Here is a 22,760-nt window from a genome sequence, read left to right as displayed (position 1 = left end):
AGGGAACTTAGATTTTAACTATACATGTGTACCGAACCTGAAGCCTCGTACCAAAAAGGTTTGTTAGAAATAGGTGTATAATTACACTCCTATATATTCTCTCTCTCTCACACACGCACACACACGATTACTAAATACGTGCACAAGTTTGCAATCACAAACAGACAAAGTCAGCACACCAGCATATAAAAAGAAACAAACTTTTTTTTTTTTTTATTTAAAAAATAAAGCAAAATAAGGATTCAGGATTCCTAACTGTATTGACAAAAAAAATACGACACAGCTGGTAGAGATCTGAGTGAGTGTAATGTGGGAATGTGCTCAACCAATTTAAGGTGTAACGATACAGCAAAAATCAGGCTTGTCTTAATATGCAGCCTTTTTTTGACAAGCCTTTTCACGTGCATGTAAAACATGAGGATGAAGCCTTTGAGTTTTCATTTTCACACCACACTCGTTCAACTTCACAACTTCACACGTCCCTCAGATTTCTTAAAAGACGACCCCCAACACACACACACACACACACACACACACACACACACACACACCTGTCCCAAACAACATTACAAAATTCACAGTTAAATCTTTTGTCTCAGCAACACTTAAATACACAGGCATGATATGGTAAGACATACCATCAGATCTTACACTAAATGCTGGTAAAGTTTAAGTGGCTAGATGTGTTTGCTATTAATGTCATGTACCAATTGTCATTAATGTCAACTATTCTTCCACATCATAATCACCATGAGGTAGAGGAAGAAGCAAAATTGCATAGAATGTTTACAGAATCATTCAAAGAACAAGAAACACCATCATAATGATTAGATTTATTTACGTCAAGTACGAATAGTCATGCTAATTGTAAATACTAATGGCTTAAAGCTATTTATTTCAACAGAATGTGAAACTCATGTTTAATATATATGTAATATCCAAAACCTAATTGACCACAATGAAAAGGTTCTACCATTCAAGTAATTTTTATCATATTGCCTTTATTTAAAAAAAAGCTTTGAAGACTATTCTGCTTGATGAACAAACAAATGCAAAGTTACAAATAAATAAAAAAATAAAAACATATGAGCCACATAATAACCAATAACCTATAATAGCGGAATAGAAGGGTGAAAGGTTAGACAGGAAGCAAAGCACACAGGAAGTATCCCAGTCAAGTGCTGTTAGCATAAATCACCCTTTGCCTTGCCACTTCCTGTGAGCCGTTTCCTATTCACCCAATCAGCAGCAGCGTTTAAAAGAGTGAAAGGAGGTACAGGCAAAAAGGCGGGGAGGGGAAGAAAAAAGGGAGGGAGCAAGAAACAATGGGCTTCCAAGACAGAAATAAGCATTCCTACCCCTTCCCAGTCACCCACACACAAACATACTAAGCGTTATTTCCTCCTAGTATACACTGTAAAGAAAACCACTCAATATAATTCATTTTAATTATTGCATTTTACTGAGCTGAGATCAAAGTTTGATCTGGTCAGCATGCAAAATGACTGCAGTAATTAATATTTAGATTCTTCAGTCAATCTGGTGGCAAGAACTCAGTACTCCTGACAGACGTATGCTGCTTTCTAAATATCATAATTATCAATAATTAACCACAATAGTAACAACTTCCATACTAATTTTGTGTTGTTTTTTTTTTTTTTTCGAGAAAAATGTGTGTGCATACAAGAAAACTGTATTAACTAGTATTAGTTAATACAATCATGTTAGTATAACTAGTATTCTAACTAGTATTGCTTAACTCTGATCATGTGAAAAAATGTATGAACGTTTAGGGAAAAATAAAGCTTAACTAACGTATACATGCAATTGTGTATGCACATTTGTGCTTGGGAAAAACAGTGGTCAGCTAGAAAGCAAGAACAATGAACTTTTCACCATTAAAATGATACAATTATAACAGCAATAAAACCAAGGGGAAAAAATAGCTTACGCATTTAGGATAACTAACCTTGCTTTGTTCCTAGGATTTATTGAATATTTTTTTATTTGTTCTAATTACAATAAATAAATATTCTACATATATACCTACAAATAATAAAATAATATACTCATAAGTATTTGTTGTAGGGGTGCAGTTGGTGTGAAGTCAATTTGGATAGAACACACGAATCGCATGAGACTAAGAAAATTAGCCCAGCTTTTACGATATTGAGCAAATATGTAGTTGAGTGGACAAGCCCAGCAAGTTCCCCCAGTTCATGCTGGAAAATTCTGTGTGTGGCAGAGGTGGGGGAGGTGATGATCCTTATAGCCTTATTCCCTCCCTTTCCCCTCACGATTCAAAACAGGAGCCCATGGACGAAAACTCTAAGCTGATTACGGTATAGGTGAAGAAGGCCAGCTTAACCAGAGGTTCCTCGAATCAATGAAAATGCTCCCAAAAAGTCTAGTAAGGAAATTGGATCACAGTCCCTTATAGTGGTGGGACGGAGGGGCCACACACATACTGATAGTCATCAGAACTTCAGTAAGAACGGTGATCTAATATTTGTGAAAACTATGATATTTTATTGAATAAAGAAACTGTCACTAAAGAGCTTTGGGTTATCGTCTCATGCACCATGTGAATTGGAGAAGGAACTTCGCTAGTCGTCAGCAGCATCCCCTCCCCCTTCGACATATTTTTCTCTTTGCGCTCGTTGTACCTGATAGGGCCGCCATCCCCCACTCGACTCTTTCCCCCCCTCCCCCCTCTTCACCCCACCCCACTAAGAGGTCAAAGGTTATTCCACAAGCTTGGCAATCAGTGCATGCTGATGTAGCATTAAGCCTTTAGAAGCTTAGAAGGTGGAGCCTAAATCATGATTGCCTGCTTTCTACAAGACAACGACGACTTAGGAAGTCTCTCTTATTGTGCAAATAAAATTCAGCAAAAATGCACATACTTAACATTGCAGACAAAGACTAGTTTGTCTTTCATCTGCTCATGGTTTTAAGGTTCAGAAACCCTTACAAATTTATTATCATATGAAAGGAAATTGTATGGAAAGAAAAAAAAAAAAAAACTTGTTACATATATGAACATCAACTCTTAGCTGTACTTGGTACTTTGATGAAAACCTTTCAATGAACAACAGCATCATCATCAACAACCTCAGGGTATATGACAACCTGGAGAAACAGACAGCGCTGTTTCTCTCCAAACTACAAAGCTTTGGGGAAATAAGAGCTTGTTCCAAAATCATGACTGCAGCCAAAACTAATTAAAAAGTATGAAGCTAGATGAGAGATGCTAGCTACAACAGCTCTGCAGATACAAGTGTAAACATGCATCAAGTGAAAGGAGGGGATGCTCATTATAATCCTTTTTTACAGGCCAAGTTCCAAAGACTTTAGTCCAACCCGTTTGTGATTGGTTATCCTAAATTGATACATTAACAAACTAAGACCTTGAGTATGTCAATGACCTGCAACTACTACAGAAATAAGAGGTTTTGTTTTTTTATGTTTACAAACTGCATTAGAACAAATGTATATTGTTTATTAGTATTAATTTATATAAGACAAGAGATGGAGACAAGCAGTCCTTATTGTCAATCCATATATCTGTGAGGAAAATTCTGCAGCCACATTTTGAACTCCAGAGCCATAAACTGCTAATGGCTAATGTAGCACTAAAAGTGATGTGCTGAGTATTAGCTGAAAATATAAAACTACATACATCATCAATAAGTCTTTCCCTCATGGAGACTAGAAAACAAAATGTTATTTTTTGAACACACACATAAGCTTTGTTATGAGATAGATAGATAGATAGATAGATAGATAGATAGATAGATAGATAGATAGATAGATAGATAGATAGATAGATAGATAGATAACAATTCACTTTGGTAATGATGACACCTGTTACGAGAATAACACAATTATATTGCTGTGTCTAGTTTTAGACAATTCCACCTTCTAATACTGCACACTGGTGGACTTGTGACATGATAAAAAGTCCAGTGGACTATAATTTAAGGTGGGCGCACTAGCATACTAAACAGTGTGGTAAAATCATATGACCCATACCCTAATCTACAGACATGTACAATTTTAATGTACTATTTAGTGTCCACTGTGAGTACTCTGCAAGAAGAAACGTATCTGTAGCACCAATATAATTTTTATACGGGATAAAATGTGTTTCTAATGAAATTGTGAGCCGTCACAAATTTGCAGGTTGTTATGTGCACCCCCAACGAGTTGAACATGTCTGCTCCTACGGTCACAAATGCTTACGACGACCATCACATTACAATGAGCATGGTGTAACATGCTCAACTGTGGAATGCCACTGCATTGGTTACCAGTGGGGGTGGAAAAAGAGACTAAGGCCCTTCTGCTGCATTATCATGTGGAAAAAACTCCTCCTTCTCCCTCTTTTTCCCTTTTGTCTTGGGAACTGTGGAATTTGGCATGGTATGGCAGAGAGAGAGAGAGAGAGAGAGAGAGAGAGAGAGAGAGAGAGAGAGAGAGAGAGAGATCCCCAAATTCGTTTACTTATAGCACTGCCCCTCGACCTTTGAACCCAGATGGGGGAAAACTCTAAGAGGTTGAAAGAGCTAAAGGCCAGGCCAGTATATTATAGAATAGGGGTTTGGGGTTAAATGCAAAAAAAAAGCTAACTTTTTACACAATCACATGAAGCCATATTGGAGACATAATTATAATTTTTGTATAACTTTAGTTATTTCACCTGCACAGTTGAGCCCATTACTGTTCAGTCAGTTATGATTGTACAGGTAATTGAAGTGCTTTCTTTAACTTATTTAAATGTTACATTTTATGATCAATGCACACAAAGAGGCTGTTGATTTGACCCTTTTTTTTTTAAATCGAAATTAATGGTATAAACTGATTCGGATTTGATCCAATCAGCTGGCTGCACTTTATCGCAGTGAGTGAAGAGATCAATGTACCATATATGTGTGTGTGCATGCGTGTTGTATAGGGGCAGGGGGAGGGGTTATTAGGAGTTGGAAATGTTCTCGTGCGCATGCGCGCTCAGCTCACCCCGGCTTTCCGTTTACTTAGGCGGTGGGTCGGTTGTGGTGGGTGTTGGGTAAAGTACAGGCCGTTAGAAAATAACAACTTCAAATTCCTTTCTTGATGTAAAAAGGGGACGTACCCTTGCTTCGGGTCAAAGTTCACGTTCTGCTGCACACATTGCATGCGCCTTTGCATGAGCAGAATGTGTGATAGCCTGATTTCGAAGCTTCAAGGGGGGGGAAAAAAAAAAAAAAAAAAAAGAAGTACAAACTACGATAAGCCATTGTCAAACCCCCATCACGTGCTTTTTCAACACGCAAGCAATGCAATCATTAATATACAGCTTTTATTTTTTCACAAGAGGCCACACAGTCGTAACGGACGCAATAGGCGCCAGTTATTAGAAGATTTCGAGATGCACGCAACATTAAACAGAAACGTAGTTCACTTCAGGCCAAAAATAATGTAAGGAATCATATTAAAACAATACACACTCTTCTCTCAGACCCCGCTGTCTCTCGCGCGCGCCATTTCGTGAGTGTGGCGCGAGAACTAAAATGGCACCGCTCGCTTATTTCACCAGATCTGCATTCTTTCGGACGAAATCTTGCAAAGTCAGCACAAAAATCCCCCCCTCAAAAAATAAAATAAAAATTCTAACAAACTAGGTTTGCAAGTGCAAGAATTTTGTAATTATTTGTTACAAAGTAAAAGCTTTTTTTTAACCAAATGTATGCATTTGTAGAGTATTGAAGCAGTACGCTGTAAAAGCTAAGTATATATAGGCTTTAGCATGAACTGTATGAAACGTGGTCTGGAACATCTACAGTGTAACTGCTTTCGAATACATTTGGCTACAATGAAGTATCAAAAAAAATTTACATGCTAAACTAAACTGGCGCAGAGAATGCTGATTCTGGGTCGTTTTTCCTGATTACAGGGGCAAGCGCGCGCGCGCACACACACACACACACACACACACACACACACACACACACACACACACTTCAGTAATAAAGTATTCGTCCAAAACGGATTATTATTCTCCAGGTTTAAGTGAAACAGTCAGCAGGTAGGTCCAGGTCCTCTTGTGGATGGAGATCATCTACACTACCCCTTCCATAATGGCGGTTTCTAGCATTGAGCTGTGATGCACGGTGTTAGTGGAGAAAAAAAAAAAAAAAAACCCTCACAAATGTCATCACCATCACGATTAACATGAACTATAATCAATATTTCCCATGCATAGAGACTATGAAAAAACACCGCACAGCTGCTCACTAAATGGCATTTCCACCATGCACACAGATGCTTTACTTTACTTACACCACTGTATCCCAACACAGGCTACTGTGACTTCATTCTTGGAATGATTTAATGAATGAAATTTAGTACTGAGAAACATGTAGCATTTCCACCATGCACACTTAAATGAACTTTAGTTAATAAAGAAGAATGCACCTCGCTTTTATTCTCGGTATTGTTGCTTTCTCTTTGCAGTGAAACACAAATAATCGCCACAAAGGGTTAAAAATTACGATCGACATTTCACTCATATCAGGCTGCAATACAGGAACTGGTGCATTTTGAACTATACGTTCAGGTAAACGTTCTCGGCACGGGCAAAGCCGGATTTTCTGGTTCTTGGCAACTGAAAAGTTACGTGCAAACCTGAAACGTGACAGAGTGTAGATTAGAACTCAGGGATGTGTTTTTTTTTATCGTCAGTCATACTGTTTGTCTGCCTCTCGGTGCTGATTAGTTCCTGTTGCTGCCCTGTCTTCACTCCAAACCACACCCTATTCACTATATAGTGCACTATATATTGCCAAAGATCTAACACACTCGTGAAACGAAACAATATAGCCATCTGCATTAGATGATACTGTCCAAACTAGCCCAGGCCCCCGAGCACCCACAATGCACTATGCAGGTGAAAGGTAACAAGGCGCTTCGGCTTCTCAACAAGTCGTCTTGTTTTTTTCTTTCTTTCTTTGTTTTATTTTTTTTTAAGCTCGACTCGTCTTCACAAGTGCAGCCATTCAAGTGGATCAGGTGCAGAATACAGAAGACAATTACCCAGTAATTTTTCTTCACAAAAACGACAACAAACCACAATATAAGTAATTATATAAACGTCACTATCATATCAATTAAAATGATTTCATGTAGCAACAATGTGATCATCCACATCAGGATTTCCCTCTGCCCCGAAATAACAAGCTAACGAGTAAAGCCGCCATTACAGGATAACAGGATAACGTCGCCACCCAGTAACCTGATCTCATTTCAAATATCTAAATGGGCATCACTGATTGTGAAATAACATTCAAAATAAATAAACAAATGAATAATGCATTAAAAAGTACTATGTTCGCTTGCCAGTGTTCTGAGGTGAACACAAACAAGTATGTAACTAAATTACCAGCCAATCGCAATTAGAAATCCAAAGTTTGATCATGGATATTAACATTTCTGCCAATAAATTCGATTTGTTTTAATAAATAACAATATTAGTTTTAGGTTTCAAACTTTCCCCATTAAAGCCATGTACCACAGGTAAATAGACTATTAAACACAGACGCGCGCGCGCGCCAGTTCGCGAAGAGGCGTCGTCTAATTAAAATGTTTGTCGTCGATTTGCACAAATAGGTCTAACAAACCTTAAATAAAATACTCTTTAGCGGATATTTGACTCGAAATGTTGATTTCACCGTGATGACACTCACAGAAAGACCTTTAGGCTGATAGAAAACTGGATCGGAATATTATATATATAATTTTTTTTTATTTAACTAAGAAAAGTAGGTCTAACCTCAGCAGTTTTTGAGAGAAAGTCCTGTGAGACCCCCCCTCCCCAAAAAAAAAAAAACATTGGGAGAAAGTCCTGTGTATTAAGCCTTTGATTTGGAATGTGAATGAACATGTAAAAAAATTCTTGAATGCAAGTCACCTAGAAACAGAAAAAAAAAACGCATTTCGAGAAAAGAAATAAATAAATAAAAGCTTTAAAATACCGTGACTTTATGTTTCCACTCAAATGTTTTACACGGGTTATAAAGGAAATGTGTCACAAACAGTGACTTGATAAACATATCTTCTGTTTATCATACATGTTCGATATAATTCTATTGTGCAATCTATCATATATAATTAGAAATTAAAGTTTCTTGATTCTAATGTTAATTCGTATTTTTAATTTTCGTCGTTTTGATCTTGATCTTTATCAGGCGTTTTTTTCCGCCTGTATGATGGTCCTCTTAAATAGCCAATAAAATGTAGAGCAGTGGCCTTATTATGAGCAGACTGCGTTTTTGGCAAATATATTTATTTTTTAAAGATAACAGGCCTAGTGTAAGGCAACATGGGAATAAAACCCGAATGCATAGCTTACACCTAAACCAGCACGTATGAAACTATATGGTTCAATGGAAGTGGAACTTCCCCTCAGCCATTTTAGAGTGTATGCAGCCATATTCTCCTGACAACGCCCAATTACCCACAATGAAGCGCGCTCACGTGCGTGTGTGCGCGCTAGCTACTATTCCAGGCACATACAACCATAAGGACTTTGTTTAGCAAGCATGTCAGCACATTACGCATCTGAAAGTGTGCATTTTATTCTTATGTATATTTATATATATATATATATATATATATATATATATATATGAATGCTACTACTTTGCATTATGATTGAATGTAGGTGACGAATCATAGGGAGAAAAAAAAAAAAAAAAAAAAAAAATATGGTATTCAGGCATAAGAATATTCAAAACACCAATGGTGTCATGCTAGAATGAGATTCGAAAAATGCATTAGTCGTTTCCATGTTTCAATATAACACTGCAGCATTCTCTTAATCATTACTGCTCGACTTATGCTTAATCAATAGGATATTAAATACATGGGAAATATACAAGACAGCACTGAAAGCTATATATAAGGGGGTTTGTCTTGTTGAATCCTGTGTCTCTGCAATGCTCCAGCATGTACGCAGCGCTGTGCACGCTCACAGGAGAAGGGGAGACCTGCCTTCATTCATAAAGTCACCGAGCTACTCGAGAATACTACAGCAGCGTGAAAGAGGCGGCGCGCGCAATCACGGACCCGCCCACTCCCGACACAGGAGGGGGGGGGGTGTAAAAGTAATGCGCTATTGAATCGTGTGTATCCACGTTCTATATACTACTGCACAGAAATACGTTACCAGTAGTAATGTCTCTGTGTATTAAGTAACATCTAAAGAAAGTGCAAGATAGATTTGATGATTATCATTGCATCCGGGAGCTCAGAAACCCCTACAGATTTAGCGCAATATCTGAACCCGAGTGATTTCTTACAAACATCAGGAGGTCCATCGCGTTTGGGCGCATGGGCTTGAAAACAGGCAGTTAGGGGGTCTAAGAGAATTGGTTGCAAATGTTATTTAAGCAAATCGGTGGTTATGGCTCGTTTGGTTTGAGGAAAAAATACATTCGTCTGCTCTTCATTAAATGGTCTAATCAGCAGGAACCATCAGAAAAAAAGGTTTCTTCCAACCAACATGGTAACTCAGTGTTACAACCTCACCGTGAAGAGACGCAATGAACGAGAACAATGAACCAAAACACAAGGGCATTTAAAATTTGGGGTGAGATCCGATTAAATCTCCTCCAAAGTATATTAAGACCCTAATTTAAAATCATTCACCCTTTAAAAATCTCATATCTGACAGAATTGCATGCCTTATCATATTCATAAATTGGTGTGAAATGTAATAAAAAAGATAGATAAACACAAAATTATTTCTTAAAACTCTTACTAGTACAAGAAATTGCCCTGATTAAAACCTCCAAAAAACCCGAAAGAAATGTAAGAATAAAAATCTTTACACCAAGTGACAATCACAGATCCAACAATATTGGGGAAAAAAATTTAGTTTTGATCTTATTGAGTGCAAAAATTACGTGTTATAATTCAGAGCCTCACACTAAATATTTTACAATTATTAATATCTAAAACTACATTTGTTGTTCATTAATAAAATAAATAAGAAATGAGAATAGCTAAAGACAACTTGGCTAAAACATTAAAAAAAAAACAATGATGACAGTCTGATAATCTTTATTTAAAATCAATACATTCTGTTAAAAATAGATGAAACAAAAAATAAACACTTTAATATTTAAACGTCATGTATTGTCTCAATACATTTTTGGAAATAGCAGACTTGATTACTTTATAGATCTTGCCAACCATAAATAGCACTGATTTACTAAAGTAAAAAAAAAGAAAAACAAACTAAAATTAGTACAAAAAACCCAGACAAGAAACCAGGTTTATCATGTTTAAATAAAATTCAATAAAAAAAAATTAAGAAAAAAGAAACTTTTCAGTATTTCAGACATTTACACAGAATATTCGTTTCCACTTCTTCCTCTAAATGTATATTTCTCCCAAACAGTGTAAATAACCCCATTCTTCAGAATTAATAAATGATTAAAACTAAGGGTTCTTCAACTGAGCAGACTGCAAGACAACTCCAACCCATCCTTTACAAACTTGTCTTCTTTAATGTGCCCATTCCAGTTTATTCCCCCATGGTAAAAGATCATTGTCTAGCACTGCCTGACAATGTGTCTATTTAAAATTTGCCAGTTAAACCAGGTCTGGAAACAGGATTGAGAGGAATATTATTTATTAAGATAACACTGGTAAGCAAAGTGAAACTTTATAATAAAACACACAACAAAAGGTAACATTAACATGATCTATGATATAATCACCCTTTGGTCAACTAAAGCAGAGGAGAATTACTATTTTTCTTAGTCTGGCAAACAAATTTTATATATATATATATATATATATATATATATATATATATATATATATATATATATATATATATATATATATACACACATATATATATATATATATATACACACACACACACACACACACACACACACACACACACACACACACACACACACACACACACACACACGTGTAAAATAGACACACCCCTGCACAAACTATTTAAAATGTTTAAAAAACATTTCCAATTTCATATGCAGCAAAATACTTCTCAAACTTATTTTCGATAGACCATTATTTTACAGTATAGGCAACAAATTCCAGTGCATATCCACCATGTTTTCAGCTTTTCAGCTCATGCAGTAATCATGTGAGGAGAACTCATGATTTCATATAGGTCTCAGTAAAGAGGCAGGAAGAATTGCAGTATGGGTGGAGGTTTGCAGGCCCTTCCCCCTCTCTCTGTGGCTTTAGCATGATCGAGTATGTGCAGAAGGAGGACATTGCATGATCAGACCAGCACATGCCTGTTTGGAAGCCATGTGACACAAGGGCTCCATTTTAACTGATTACAGCACCCTCCCACTAAGCCTCAAAGATATAATAGCAAAGAGAAGAATTGGAGAAGGACAAAAAGATACCCACTTTATATTGGTATTTCAGGTCCTATGAAAATAGTGCTTGCTTATGTAAATGTGTCAGAGAAAACAAATCATGTATATAGACGAAAACACTTTTTAAGCCATGATACATATACAAAATTAAAAATTAAATAAAATAAATTCCTCAACATGGATTTCAAACTTTTTAAAGCTCCAGTAAAATCTAAAATAACTTACAGTAATAGTTTTTGATTTTGTTACAGATCACCATAAAAGTGCTGCACATCACACTGATAGAACACAGCTAGAAGAAATTTAGTCAGGCTTTTAAGAGCACAACGTAACAAACAAGATTTATAATAAAATAAAAAATAAATGAATTAACTAAACGAAAAACCTACATCAGTTGAGTGAACATTTCCTTGGCACAAGAAGCAGATCATACACTTGATCATACACTACAGACTGATATTGTACACTAGACTCTAACCTGAAAACAACAATTCACATACTGCTAGTTTATTTAGTACACCTGAAATAGATTGAATATTGTCCTTTATACTGCATACTTTATACTTTCTAAAGCAAAGAATTACATAGAATGTTATGCAAAAATACCCATTTGTATAGAATCTTTCACCAATGAAAACCATTTCCAATTTTATATATATTTTATACCATCATTGTTATATACAATTATATACAAAACTAAACTCTTATGGAAGTAAACAGTAGGAAAAATAAATAGCAATTTATTTACCATTATCAATTGAAATGAAAAAAAAAAGGGAAATTAATTAATTACTTAAGTAAGAAAAATAAATCTACTTCACTAGTCCCCCAATCTGGCTTAATCCAACAGCTAATCCAATAAAACAAACATATACATAAACACATTATCAACCATAAACAGCAAGTTGGCTTTACAATAACAATTGCTACAGCATCCTATCTAGCTTTTCCTATCATGGATGACAATCCAGAATTCAGTTTATAGACAATTTGTTATGTAGTTAGTATAGGCTGTACTCTAATAAACATTTTGCACTTGTTTCATATATTTCACTACTTGTGTGCACCGAGCTGCTGCATTGCTGTGTTGAACCATTTAAAATGTTTTCATTGAAAAAAACTGTACAATGCATACAATTGAAATAGTGGAATAATAAAAAGCCACGTTACTTGAAATCAACAAATGCCACATCAACCCTTTAAAGAAATCAAAAACTCTGTCAGCACAAATGTTCTGAAAAGGCACGTTTTAGATACAATGTACATAAGAAGGTAAAACGGTCCCTCAAGTCTAATTAAGGAGCTTAAGTGGATTTTTAAGGTGCACTATATGTTCAAAACCACGTAACTTAACATACAAATCAAACAGCTTTGAGGGTACTCATATTAGCACCTTCAAATTCAGAGTCTATTTCCTTTTTTCTGAGTATGAAGTCCACATGTCAAAGTAAGCAAAAAAAAGCAAGTTTCCAGTAAGATTAAATAATTAATCAGCCCTTTTACCTTTAATGTGTCTATCATTAATGTTCAAGCTATGCTTAGAGAACTTAGACTTCGTTTCCTGAACACTTCCTTCGTTTCATCAACGGTCAACAGCGTGCATACAATGCAAGAAGAATGTCTGCATGGAGCTATATTTCTAGTTTGCAGTGTAAATAGAGACACTTTTAGCAGCTGTCTCCTGTGATTCGGTGTTTTTGGTGATTAGTCTACCATCTTATCATATATCTTAATTTAAATATTCTGCAGTTGCACATACATTTCAATCAGAGGTGTGAAATATTGATATATATAAAATTCCTTCACCCAAACTGACAACTAAAAGGTTTAGGGAAGACAAATAGTGTGTATGAATGCAAATTCCACTGTTGATGAAATTACATATGTATATATACACATTATTCCATTATTTGAAATATATTTCTATTTATTGCAATCAGGGTATAACAAAGATTTCTTTGAATGTGTATAGCAGAAATATATAGACACGCATGGCTTTAGTGGTAATGTTTGTGCTCACCAAAGTATCTTATGCATCTTATAACACAAAATATATGATGTACATTGTGGCTTTTCATGCAATGTTTTAAAGACAAATGTGACTAATATGTGACATCATGCTTCCTCAAAAAAACATTGCGGAAAAAGAAAATAAGTGAAGCAGAGATTTAGAAAACAACAGAACAGTGTTCCAAAAAAAAGAAAAAGCGCTAAGTAAAAATGTCATTTTAACTGTAGTCTTGATATCAGATATCGTGAACCACAAAGACACCTAAAGCGTGTTTAAACTGGACTGTTTGCAAACTTTTCTCCTGACTGGCTTTGTCTGTGAACAAAAGCTCCAGTACCAGTTTCAGATATATGCCAACTTCATTAAGCATTTCAGCATCAGATGCATAATTTAATTACCCGTCATTGTGCATTGCTCAACATATATAGTTTGCTATTAACTAAATTGAAATGCATCTTCATTATAAAAAAATAAATAAGAATGAATGTTTAGCAATGCGATGTCAATGCAAAAACACCCAAATTTCCACCCCAAGGAATCACTAAATTTAGTCTATGATAGGACAAACAGTCTGTTCAAACTAAATATTCGACCAAACTCTGTCTATTAACTACCACTTTACACATTTTTTTTATATATAATAAAGATGTTCAAATCATCAGTTAAACATATTGCACAGAGTAAATAAATTCCAAAGTAATACAAATAAACCTGAAAGAGCAGAAATACAAAAATATAATTATATGTTTTCTTTAAGCAATAAAAATCAGCCAAAGGCTCATGCTAGTTTGTTTTTTTTACCTCTTAACCCTATCTTTACAATAAAAAAATGACCAAAAATTATATTGTCACATTTAGTAAGTTGTTGGCTTTAAAAGGTCGCTTCCTTTTAGTTTTGCTATCTGTGCAGCCAAATGTTTCTTTGCTGAATGTTTTAATGGTAGATGATTTTATTTCTTAGCTGAATTCCAGTTTTGCATTTTTAGATGTGAGGGGGCTTTTGCTAATTAATGAATACATGAGTAAGAAATTTTAATAGTAGAACATGTTAGAACATGACATTTCAATACTTCAATAGGTAGAGCATTTCAAATCAGTGTTTGGTAAGAATTAAAAAAAAAAAAAAAAAGTGACTACGCTTCTACCCTGTCGCTGTACTTCAGCGACTTCCTGCCACTACCATCTTTTCTCTCATCTATAGGTACATAGTAAAACTGGCAGCCTCTCAGTCTCAGAAATAGAAGTTAACGAATTTTAAGTTCAGTAGGTTCCCTCCCCCTCTTTGACAAGTATTTATGGTGTCTATGCTTTCAGAGAACCCTGTTCAGCAGCAACACAAAGAGCCACGGAAGGGGGGGGGGGCCCCAGAAATTCGCTGAGTTCCTTACATCAGTGGGGAAAAATCAACAAGATTTTTTGGGGGGACTTTTCAGAAATCATCCTTTCTGAACCACGTGCAAAATTACACAAAATGTAAAACTAATTATTAGGTGTAAGAACTACAGAATCCTATTCAATTTTTACATTTGCACTTAGTAGTTATTTTTATTTTTTGATGTGTAGTGTTTTACCAATCTCCTACATATACATACATACATATGCATACACATATATACATATATGTGTGTGTGCGTATTTTATATATCACACACACACACACACACACACACACACACACACACACACTACAATGTTACAATTATATTCATAAATATAAAGTAAATAAATAAATAAATAAATAAAAATACAATAATAAAAATCCCCTGGTGATTTATCACCCTTTCCTAAAACTTGGTTTGTGCCCTGGTCCTTTTTACAATGCTTTGTCTCCATTCTTACCCAGTAAGAGACAGTAACAGTCATTTCACTGGTCAGATTTTTCACAACTGGTCATTTATGGCTATTTAAACACACACACACACACACACACACACACACACACACACACACACACACACACACACACACACACACACACACACACACAATACGTTTGCCATTTGCTCATTTCCGAGCCATAAAAAAAATTCTTTTTTTTCCCCAGGACCACCTGTTGGACGTGATGTTCTCTGAGAAAAATTCTCTATGGTCATTCTTCACCAGCCTGACATTCCTCTTAGTAGGTAGAGAAGCAAAGCTGGAAATTTTATTTTACCAAAGTAGCTTTGACCTCATTATATACCACTTCTTGTGTTCTAGTTTATATGAATTGAAGCTCAAGATAAGGATTACAGATAGTCTTCAATTATATTGTGATTGAAAAGGTTCAATGCATGTTTAAGTAGGCACTTGCATACATTCCAAAGATTTAGGGAAGTGAAAAGTTTTCTGCCTTTTCATTAATGCTTCTTGAAGTATAGGAACAAATTCTTAAATTGCAAACACTACACTAGTCATTGTTAGGCAGTCACCATTTCTTTTCTTGTTGCATGCATTTCTTTTTTTTTTCTTCTTCAAAATGCCTGCTCATTTGTAACATACATGCTCATGCTATGTTAACGCTGCTTACACAAAACAGCACCTACAGCATATAGGGATTCATCCCACTTAGAAAAACAAGACAGATGGTTAAAAATGGGGAAGGGGTTAACACGGGAGGAACCTTAAACAGACAGCAGCACAAATTTAACCCTTGCACACCGCCAGCATCTATAAACAAGCATGGAATATACATGTCTCTCTCACTTCCAATCTTTAATTGCTTTTCTTATCCACACCCAAAGCTCCAGTCCTCATTTTGAGACAATCCACAATGGCGAAGAAGGGAAGCCCTGGAGGAAGTGTCATTGTACAACGCCCCTACAATCCTTATCCCCCTCCCCCTTCTTCTCTCCTCTTCCCTTGTTCTGGCAGTTCTTCTTCTCTCCTGAACAAGCAAGCCCCACTGAGAGTCACACTGTTCAAATGACCCAGCTGAAAGCACGCCTACATGTACATTCTACCAGCCTGGTAGCATATAACCACCATATGGAACACAATGAAATGCTAGAAATGCTTTGCCTTTGTATGTGGGTGTACATGCCTAGTGTTCTAGGTTGATTGTGTGAGAGCAAGAGAACCAGGGAAAGAAAGGAAGAGTGCACATGTGTGTGAGTGTGAGAGAGAGAGAGAAAGAGAGAGAGAAAAGAGAAAGAGAGGCCTCTCATGCAACACAGTCAACTGCTTCTCAGAATGTGCACACAGGTGTTCGTGGTTCCTGATTGGTCGCTCCCCCTCTGCTTTAGCTCCTCCCCATGCCTTCTGTAGTACTATGTTCACAAATGGAGATGGAGAGAAAGGAGGGTGATGGAGTGAGAAGAGAAGAGAGAAAAAGAGGGAGGACAAGCAAGCAGGCAATTGCTGTGGCTTAAGACTTCCTTTACCCACTGCATATTTTTCAGCTAATCGTACAAAATATAAATGATTATTGCAGAAGGATAAAATTATAATACTGGTATCATATGCAATCATCTTTCTGCTTATAAAATCACACCATTCACTGCTTGAGCATTCTTTCTAATGTATTGACATTCAAAGTCAAGAATGTAAGATAACCATAGTTATTCCATGGTTTATAACTTTCTTTTTTTTTTTTTTACACTTTACCAGAAATTACATTTAAACAGAGGACTTCTTGCTAAAGAAGGCAGGCTAATAATCTATCAAAAACGGAAAATTATCAATAATAAAATTTCACCCCTCAAAAAAGGAAAAGAAAACACCATTGTGCATGCCAAACACCATCATGAAGCTTAGTCTAGCACTTGTGCAAATTCTGAGACAGGTTACTTATAATGGAGACCTAGAATTTCAATGATCCCAAACACAAAATAGCTAAAAAACTATTACTCTAAAATATTTGTGATCACCGACAAGGGAGCGGCCTTAAAATCACACAGCAAAGAAAAACCCATAAATATTCACTTCATCCTACACAACTATCCTTCCTGCAACAACTTACTTTAAAATAATCGTTTGTTACTTTTTGCTTCTAGAAGCATTACAGAAGTACTTTTACAGAGGTGATTTCTATTTTTAAAATAATAAAAATTATATATTTATTAATGTATAGTGTCATACACAAATAAACATCTCTTCCCTCATTTTTTCCTAAGTGAAAGTTGCACATCCTCACTGAAGAGAAGATTTTATACTTGATGTGTGTGTAATGAATACAAATATCTCCCCCTGTCAGCATTACAGCTTTTAGGGGAATAAAAAAAAAAGCAAAAAAAAAAAAAAATACAAAATAAACTCTGGCATAACCAATACCAATTATAATAGATGGTATATTAACAAACAAACACACTTTACAAGTCTGCAACTTGTAAATGTAAACATAGCACTTATTAAATACTAGATCATTTGTCACAATCAGTAGTTATATACATAAAACTGATTAAAGCAATTATTGTCTGATAACGATATGAGCTAGATCTTAACACTTCCATGCAAACTGACACTCAATAGATAATGTGGGACATCCCCTCATGTTCCATTTTATTTTTGAAGCTTTAAGTGTTCATAACAGCTCATGCAACCCTAACATCAGGCATGAAGCATTAAAATGCATCATACAGACTTCATACTACAGGCATGTCTTCATTATTTACTCAAAATACTTTTTCCCCCTCAGTACAATATAGTCTGTAAGGCACACAATAAAGATTAGGTTCATGTTTGTATGTGCCTGTGCTGTCATTTTTGTGTTAAATGCCTTCTTTCTTTCTAAAGAATAAAAAGAAGCCAGTTTTCATTCCACTTTTGAATACTAAGTATGAAGACCCATGTTTCCATACAAAATAGGGATCTCTACTACTTCCTGTGGCCTCCAGCAGCTCTCTCTACCCCACCACCCATACATACATACACGTATACATTCACACTCACACACTCTCTCTCACACACACACACACACACACACACACACACACACACACACACACACACACGGAACTATGCAAAAATAATTGCAAATATAAAAACTGCAAAAAGAAATCCTGTTTATATTGTATTTAGACCACACACACACACACACACACACACACACACGTAAAAAAAATAATTAAAAGAAAACAGGCTATATAATAGTTCACATTTACATGCATGCAGAAGCACATCTTAATAGTAATTTTTATATTTAAAAAAAAAAATCCCTTTCAAGCGAATTAAGAGGCGCGGACCTAGAAAAGTCAAAATGGCGGAGACAGAGCCGCAATACCTTTGACCTAATTAGCATTCCTCGTCTTCCACGTATGAGCTCCTTGTCCCTTTTTTTTTTTTTTCCCCAAATACATGGGCTCCAAAAAATTCATAAAATGTATTCGATCTAAATGATCACATTGTGTGTATTTAAAAGTGAACACGGAAAAAAATAAAATATTTTTTTCAGCTGTAAAGGGACAGAGTCCGGTAGCGAACACAGAATTATGCCTCTTCTGCTGCTACTTGTAAGAACGTAATTAATAATGTTGTTATTGTTGTAACAATTTATTTGCCATCATATCTTGCTGACGTGCGTCTAACAATGAAAAGGGATTTCTATACATTTCCACGCACCATCTACAAAGCCTTCTTCTGTCTATGGGGTTTCGCCACACAAGGGCTGTATTGGGCGCCATTTTCTTATTTGCTGACGTTGGTTTGCTTGTTCGCAATGATGGCGACCACGTGCCATTCCAACCTGAATTTAAATCCTATTTAATATATATAAAAATAAAAAAAACCGGAACAGAGACACGGCGACAAAATGTAGTTTTTGCAAACCAAAATGCTTAATGTAGCATGACGTGTAATTCACAAAAACATATATTTATTTATATATTTATTTAAAGACCATAGGTGTAATGCTCCGCTTCCTAATCAATTAGAAATTCATAAAACTAGCCAAACCAAGCAGAAACCTGTGGGCGAAAGCTCATGTTTGATCTTCAGCAGTACACAAAGAAATACTATTTCAGCGCCCACTTTTAAGGCATCTATGCATCAGCATTGAAGCTACAGGCCTACCTGTTTAGTGACACCCACTAGACTTAATGAAATAACGTTTAAGATAAAAAAAAAATACGCATTTGTTTCCAGACCGTTCCATTTGCGCACACGTCTAATTGTATTCTTTGATCGCGCTACTACAGTACTGCAGGATTCACCGTCGTATCATTTGAATCAAAATTATTTTTTTGAATGGTTATGCTAATTTTTAACGGGTTGAGAATGGGGTGAGAAAAAGTGGGCAGGGTGGATGTTTTTTTTTTTTTTTAAACACAGTCCGCCAGGCTATTGGAACATTCTGTCGCGTCTTTCTCTATCGAAGGTAGACCCAGTTCTAGCTTCTGAAAGATCCTCAAGATACATCTTTACAAACCCTACCACCACGTTCAAGTAATCACACACACGACTTCTCACTGCAAGATCTGGACCCAGCGTGCGCATGCATTACACCAGCAAGCCATTCATTTCACGTAGTTTTAGATTCTAGTCACTTTTACACGTGTACCATACGTAGAAACGTGAACTTTTCTAACACAATGTTTTCGGTGCCATATTAAACCAGATCAACGCAAATATTTTTTTTTTGTCAACAAAACGTTGGGTTATCATATATGCACAACAGCTTAGTTTATGACTCAACAAAAGGTCCTGCGAGGCCTAGGCCTTACTTTAGACCAAGGCCTTTCTTCATGTATGAAACGGGGTAATGAAAGCACTGCAGTAAACGCTAGCAACAACATCGAGGCTAATATAGATTTAAAACGTAAAGAATAAACCCCCCCAAAACAGCAGCCGATCGTAAAATAAGAAATATTGTTGAAAAAGCACGTGATCTACCATTGAGAGCCTATCGTCTTTTGTGCTTAAACTATCAAACCCTACAATGACATTATAAAGCAGATAAATACATTTCTGTCGAAATAGGGAGGAAACAGAATGGTGTTTGGAAACAAAGTTAAATGCAGTGAGCTGTATTTGATTTTTAAGTCCAATGTATCCACAAATTTGACATTCAAGAAGAAGAAAGCAAAGGGGCGAAACATCCTGGTATGTACCCCACACTCGTATGTAACCCATATAGCACAATGCACACATTCATGTTTGCAGCAAACAGAGCAAAGATTTAAAGTAAAACCAGATACCTTTGTTTCTTAGGGACAGAATGTTCTACTTCAATTCGTTTGCCGTGAAGTTCCACTTTACCTAAAAAAAACATAAATAAAAATACAAAATGAGGCCACCGAATCCATTCATTGGTCCTCACTGCATAAGTTGGCTATATTAAACATTTTAAATGCTAGTAAAAAGGACTCGTTACAGCCTAGCTTCGGTTCAGTGTCAATGAAATATTCAGAGAAATCTAAATAAAAATCAAGTAACACCAAACTATTGGAGGCTTTATATGCTTTTATGGGGCTCTTGTGTGAACAAGAAAAAAAAGAAAGCTAGTGATAAACTTTTTTTCGACATTTTCTTTTCCCCAAGGAAAACCCATTCAAACCTGCAGGATTTTCCCCCCTAATTTCACTGAACACACAGGCTATATGGCGATTCTCCCCATTTGTGTAATTGTAGGCATTTCTAGACTTTCTTAGCTGTTTTTGTGTCCACGTTTACAGAAACTTTACAATGAGCCTTTGGAGAATGTAGTGGAAAGGAGCCTTCATAGTCTGCGAATAGTAACAGCATGGCTACCTTCGTGCTATATAGAGCCACACATATCACATACAACATATGTGGACAGACAGGGGGAGATATTTTTGTAAATAGATGTACAAAAAAGTATACGTGGATAAACCAGTGTTGCATTTAGCTTTGAGTGTTTCCGAAAGAGAGACTCCATGGCCATTTTTCTTTTACGTGATCTTACAATAGGCCTATAGGCTACATGAAACGTGGTTTATCTTACTATAGCGACCTATTAGCCAAAAGGGGGAGGGGTGGGATTTCACTCTGTAACTGGACTTGGTGAATTCTACTGAATATGGAGACAGGTTTCAAAGCTTCTTGCAAGTACAACTAAATTCACAACAATGTTGGTATCAATGGCAGACTCCTAATCTAACAAGACAACACTAAGGGTAGCAATGCACAAAATATACAATAAAAGGAGTACGTCGGTGTTTATATTAAAGCTTAGCCTGTGAGTAGAAGTTATTTTGCCCTCCTTTGCTATAATACTCAGTTCATTCCTTTACACCGCGAATAGCAGAATGTATACGTTAACGAGGTACAGACAAATCTTTTCTAAATGTTTTCATATTTAATGGGCACTTTAGGAGAAACAGTTCGTTGTGTACTGAGCAACACGACTGGAGTAATACTGTAACAATGAATCATTTACAGTGAATTACTTACCCGAAAATGTTTCAATTGCTTTCATAGCCCATTGGTCGTCCGGGCAATCAACAAACGCGTATCCCGTTTTCACTAGAAACTGCCCAGTGTAAGGAATCTTGTAGTCTTCAAAGGTTTTAACCAAGTCCTCAGCGGTCACATTTTCATTCAGATTTCCAATATATAGCTTGTTCATTGTGGAAAAAAATCAATGCTTTCCCGCCGTAAAAAAAAAAAAAAATCAACTAAAAAAAACTTTTCTACAAACAGAGGACTATTTGTCAAAAAATTATATTGAGGCTGCTATTAAAAAAAAAATGAAACGCACGTGTAAATTTCTACGAGTTGCAACTGAAAACGAAAGAATTTCGAAGAGGAATCTTAAAAAAAATAATACGGGGAAAGTTCGCCTAACAGTAACGTTGCAGTCCGATGAAGTCCGAAGGCGAGTGGAGAATCCTTGATTGTAGCAATCCCAGCGAATTTCCTGTACCGCGTAGGAAACGGTATTGCTCTGAATTAATATTATGGTGGTTATGGTGGAATAGTGGTAGAGAAGTATGGCGGGATCGCGAGAATCTCTTTCTCTCTATCTGCCCCTCAGCGTAGAGCTGTACCCTTGCACTGTCATACAGATCCTACTGCCTGGCGACGGCACCGCCTCTAAAGCGACTCGAATTTACTAATTTTTTGTTTGCAAAGAGGAAACCACGTGGTCTGTCGGAGTAGCTGAAGGGGGCCGGACCTCATCGACGTGTGTATGTGTATGGAGCACAGCAGCAGATGGGCGTGTGTTGGGCCAGCTAGGCTTTCTGTGCAATAGGATTTTTTCACTAGTGTGCAGTAAAAAAAAAAAAAAAAAGCTTGCGCCCTATCACAGAGTACACATCTTTCTTTATGGTTTCTCCATGTCAGTTTCTGGGTGAATTGCAATTATTTTGCTTAACCCAATCGCTGTTTGGATTCGCTTTATTTCCGAATCCAGCGAAACTCCAACTGATGCGCAAGGGGCATAAGGCCATGATGTGTTA

The 22,760-nt window shown here is 36.3% G+C and overlaps 1 protein-coding gene across 1 annotated transcript in view; it reads right to left on the bottom strand.

Annotated features, from left to right (window-relative positions):
• igf2bp1 (insulin-like growth factor 2 mRNA binding protein 1) overlaps positions 1-22,374 on the bottom strand; it is a 41,233-nt gene extending 18,859 nt beyond the window's left edge. The window contains exons 1-2 of the mRNA XM_046866410.1: positions 21,751-22,374; positions 20,535-20,595 (exon numbers count right to left, since the gene is read on the bottom strand). Coding sequence (XP_046722366.1) covers positions 20,535-20,595; positions 21,751-21,925 — 236 coding nt within the window. The 5' untranslated portion in view covers positions 21,926-22,374. The remainder of the gene's footprint in view (positions 1-20,534; positions 20,596-21,750) is intronic.
• Between the last annotated feature and the right edge of the window lie 386 nt (positions 22,375-22,760).

This window comes from Silurus meridionalis, chromosome 14, assembly GCF_014805685.1.
Source record: "Silurus meridionalis isolate SWU-2019-XX chromosome 14, ASM1480568v1, whole genome shotgun sequence".
Lineage (NCBI taxonomy): Eukaryota > Metazoa > Chordata > Actinopteri > Siluriformes > Siluridae > Silurus > Silurus meridionalis.
The sequence above is the reverse complement of the archived record's forward strand: the minus strand, read 5'-3'. Positions and strand labels throughout refer to the sequence as shown.